This window comes from Neopelma chrysocephalum, unplaced genomic scaffold (genome assembly GCF_003984885.1).
Source record: "Neopelma chrysocephalum unplaced genomic scaffold, ASM398488v2 Primary Assembly neopelma1_96710, whole genome shotgun sequence".
NCBI classification, from domain to species: Eukaryota; Metazoa; Chordata; class Aves; order Passeriformes; family Pipridae; genus Neopelma; species Neopelma chrysocephalum.
Window position 1 is genome coordinate 4,072 of NW_020925354.1, and position 4,574 is coordinate 8,645.

General features: G+C 41.2%; 1 protein-coding gene across 2 annotated transcripts in view; it reads right to left on the reverse strand.

Annotated features, from left to right (window-relative positions):
• Positions 1-1,232: 1,232 nt before the first annotated feature.
• LOC113981685 (centlein-like) overlaps positions 1,233-4,574 on the reverse strand; it is a 42,585-nt gene continuing 39,243 nt past the window's right edge. For both annotated transcript variants that reach the window (XR_003538492.1, XM_027709217.1), the window contains one exon: positions 1,233-1,757. Coding sequence is in view for 1 of the 2 variants with exons in the window: in XM_027709217.1 (XP_027565018.1) it covers positions 1,709-1,757 (49 nt within the window). In the remaining variant the exon portion in view is untranslated. The remainder of the gene's footprint in view (positions 1,758-4,574) is intronic.

Genomic DNA, 4,574 nt, shown 5'->3' on the forward strand with positions numbered 1-4,574 from the left:
CTCTGGACACTCCCTAACAGCTTAACATCTTTCTTATATTGTGGTGCCCAAAACTGCACACAATGTTCAAGGTGAGGCCACACCAGTGCAGAGCAGAGCAGGACAATCCCCTCCCTCAACCAGCTGGTGATGCTTTGCCTGATGCCCCCCAGGATACAGTTGGCCCTCCTGGCTGCCAGGGCACTGCTGACTCATATTCAACTTGCTGTCAACCAGGACCCCTGGATTTTCTGTGTGGCTGCTCTCCAGCCTTTCATTCCCCCATTTGTATGTATATCCAGGGTTCCTCCCATCCTGCTGACAAAACTCTTCTTTCCTGGCTGCCACTTTACCAAGGTTCCAGTTATATTTTCCAGCCTCTCTCCACTTCCATGAGGTTGATGTAAATGCATCACAACATCAATTTCAGATTTCTTATGAATTACAGTTTCAGCTTCTGAAATTGATCTGAAACCACAGAGTGCAATCTGATGCAGATGCACACTTCAGGTTCGGAAGCTGCCACAGCAGGCAACCTATGCTTCTTAAAAGCGCATTACTGCACACATATTCCTATAAACATCTTAGACAAGTATTTTGTCTTTCAGATAGGGACAGAGTAGAAATACAGGAATCATACATTACTGGTTTGTAGGGGCGTGTCTGAGGTACAAAGGGATGTACCAGGGCAGAGATGGCCAGAGAGCATGCGCCGAGGGAACAACCCTCATTGGATAAAGGGATCACATGGTTATGGGATATAAAAGGGAGTGGGAGTTTCGAATAAACTCTCTTTGTTCACCATCTCACAGGGAGCGTACTGATTTCTTTATTATATAAAGGCAGCGTGCCACATGGCACGCTACACTGGTTTATCAAAATGATGTGTGTACATGCACCAAACACATCACACATCACACCTATAGCCACAAGGATGTGACAACACACTGAAACTTCAGCCACTGCTATAATACAAAATAAAAGTTTATTTAATAATAAACAATATTTTATTTTAAATTGTCATATTTATATACTTACATATTTCATATATCTACATATTATATGCAATATAATACATTCTATTATATCTAATATATCTTGGATATAAATATAAAAAATACAGAGCATATAATATAGATTATATAGGCTATACAGATAATATACATTATTTAGTACATAAAATAAACTATATAATAATATATAATGTATCTACTGTATATCATCATATTTATAATGCATATATGTTTTCTATATATTCATTTAAATATGAATTTATTTAATAATAAAAAGAGAAACACTACCACTCTTGTCAGGCAGAAGGTGCATCAGGTATATTTTTTTGTACTTGTCAGGATGGCAAATCTTTCCAAAGCATGGGCACATTACAACCAGTCAGAGCTCTTCTGGACTGAAATCCAAGTGTAGGTTAGCCCATTAGGCAAAATGAGGGAATGACCAATTAAAATTTGCAGAAAAAGTTTCATCTAAAATCATAGGAATGCTTAGGTAAAAGATCAACTGTTTGAAGAACTCAGAAGAATTTAATTAATACTTTATCAGAAGGTTATAATCTCTGAATCACCTGCAAATTTCTCCTTAAGATACAACAGTAAACTATTTTCTCATTTTAGGAAATAAAAATGTCATGTCAATAACAAGTTTTTTTAACTGGTCTGTTGAAACATAATACAAACCTGTTCTAGTGTTTCTATTTTGCTGTCTTTGGCTTCTAAAGTTCTAAAACTCTTCTGTCCTTGAGTTCAGCTTTCTGTTTTTCTCTGGAAACAAACAAAAAAACCCAGACACTTTAATAGTCATAATTTGCAGTTAATCATTTGAATTTTTCATGTCCTGATAATGAATGTCATTTTAAAGCACAGAAAATTAAATTATCTGAAGCTGACAGGCCTCGCAGAATTAATCAGGGAGCATATGGCAAGCGACAGCAAATTACATCTGAAAACAGCTAACACAACATTGTTCATAAAGAAATAGAAGCAAGAGGTATTAAAATACATTTTTAAGCAGTTGACATTATCTGTCTCATTCTTTCCCAAAAGCAGAAAGTGTACAATGGACACAGAATGAGCAATATGCTTTCTTCTCTTTTTGGCAATGTAGAGTCACAAAACTGCTTGCATTTGTTAAATCTTTCTCTCAGTTAAAAAGCATTTCTCTGAAACAACACTTTTGAACATCATTGATCATTACAATCTTTCACATGGACAGAATCCATAACTTTCACACAGATAAAAAAAAAAGACAGCACAGAAGCTTGGGTAACGGGGATGAGCAGAGCCACTCTTACATGGTTATTAAGTGCAGAGCTATTATCCTCTCTGGAACACTTTGTAGGATGTCAGTTGATAAGTCATTAACACTTTATTTACAAACTACCTCATCTCAGGGTTATCCTACTTCTTAACTGAGTTTTAAACCTTGATGCCCTTACTGGCTTCTGCTTTAGGCAGAAAGAAAATAAATGTTGCAACAGTAAGGATATTCAAAGATTCCTTGGCATAAGCCAAAGTTCTTATCATATACCTGCAACTCTAATGGCCAGTCTTCGCGAACGAAGATTTGGGGAAAGGTCTTTTTACCTTTCCAGCCTGCGCAATGGATTTTTTAGGTGAGACACAGCTTGCGCTGAACTGAGCCCACCCTTTAATCCTAAGGTTCATCTGCCGGGGCCAAGCAAGCTTGGACAATGGCAGTGAGGTCCTCAGGACGTAGGTTTGTTTAGAGTGACCTTCTCATAGATGGATGGCCTCACAGGGCTAACGGGCTCCATCTGCCCGGGGGACCGGGGATTCGAACCTGGGTCGCAGCAGTGAGAGTCCTGCATGCTAACCACTAGGCCACCCTGCAACTAAAGGTCTGAGAAACATACATTCCCTACAAATGGCCAAATAATTCAGGTAATTCCAGCACCAATGTGACAGAAGCAGAAACTCATTCAGATTATTTGTCTTCTCACAGTACAGGTAAACTTTCATCATATTAGCCATCTACAGAAGCCATAAAATCCTACTTGTGCAACTTTTGCTCTTCTAAAATGGTAATGTTTCAGAGCTGGAAGGGAATGAAACAGTGCTACATGAGTGTTTAAATGTGATCTAAGGTGGATGAAAATATCCAGCTGTACACAAAAGGTTTAATAGCTAAAGCATTTTATGACAGTGACCAATAAGGATAGCAGATATGTGGAGAACTGTTCTTCTCCATTATTACTACTGTGTAGTCTACTGTTAGCGGTGATTTTAAAGACTAAACTGCACTGTCATCACAGACCACCCAATAACATGGTTTCTTTTCATAAAGTTTTATGACTGCTAAAATACCTAGTCTGGTATGGAATTTCAAGTGAAGTTTTTGGAAACTTAGGTCTCAGGGCAAGGACTTCAAGCAGCACTCTCCTATTACAAATCTAAAACAACTTGTGGTGGGGGAAAAAGTTCCCCCCCTGAAGTTATAAAACTCCCGAGGGGGTGGTGTCTCCCTTGGGGTTGAGCCAACCAGTGCTCCTGCAAAATGTAAACATATCACCCAGACCGGAAAAGAAGGTAGTTGTAGTTGCTGTTGGAGAAGGGTGGCCATGTTCTAAGCCATGAGGAAGAGGCCTGGAGCCCCGTTGGGGGCTATGGCCCCCCCAGTCCCAGGTGGGGGGCTACAGGGACTTGGAACAGTGTTAGACTGGGCTAAGTATCTGTACCTGAGAAGCTGGGAGGTTTTCTCCACCGTGAGCAGCAGCAGGAGCAGCAGCAGAAACAGCACTGACCGGAGGCTATGGCAGAGAGCCAGAAGAGATAAGAACAAGCAGCAAAGAGAGGCATGCAGCAACACAGAGAGAACTCCTGCAAGGAGAGAGAGAAAGAGAAAGAGAGCCGCCACAGAGCAGAACTAATCTCTATGGACAGAGTTGTGGGGTAAGAACTGAAAACCAAACCCCCCAAACTCCTTTTGAGATCCCTCCTAAGTGGAGGGGGTGGACTCCTACTGGATGGAAGTCGTAAAATGCAGCATGCACTGCAGAGAGAGGAGCTGAGAAGCTCAGGCATCCTGGAGCTGGACCAGGATGGCCAGAATGGAATGTGGAGGAGGGCTTCGCCCCTCCCCCCCTACTGCTACTAAGTTAGCAGCCTGAGATCAGAGCACGGGAGCTCTGCAAGGGAGCTTGAATCCCTCGAGGATAGGGACCGTCACGAAGACTCCTGCACTTCGTGATATGACATGGTAAACTGACCTTTGTCCCGGTGAACACAGCCCACGGAAGAGAAAGACCCTTGTTTGGAGTCGAAGGGCTGAGAGGGGCTTGGAGATCCCCCTCATGTGTACTGGCAGAGATCCAGCTACAGCTGCTGCATGGAAGGAGAGAGACTGCTGCCCTAGAGACACTGCTGCTCTGAGAGTGGAAAGGATCTCTTCCTTCTTCCCTCCTGGACTTTTATTTGGAGGGAGAAGAGATTTGATCCATTGTAAATACTGATTTATCATAGAAAAGATAGTTATGATTATATATGATGTATTTTAATATTTATTTGTACAGTCATGCCTTAAGCCCATAATGATTTTTAATTTTTCTACCTTATAAGTTT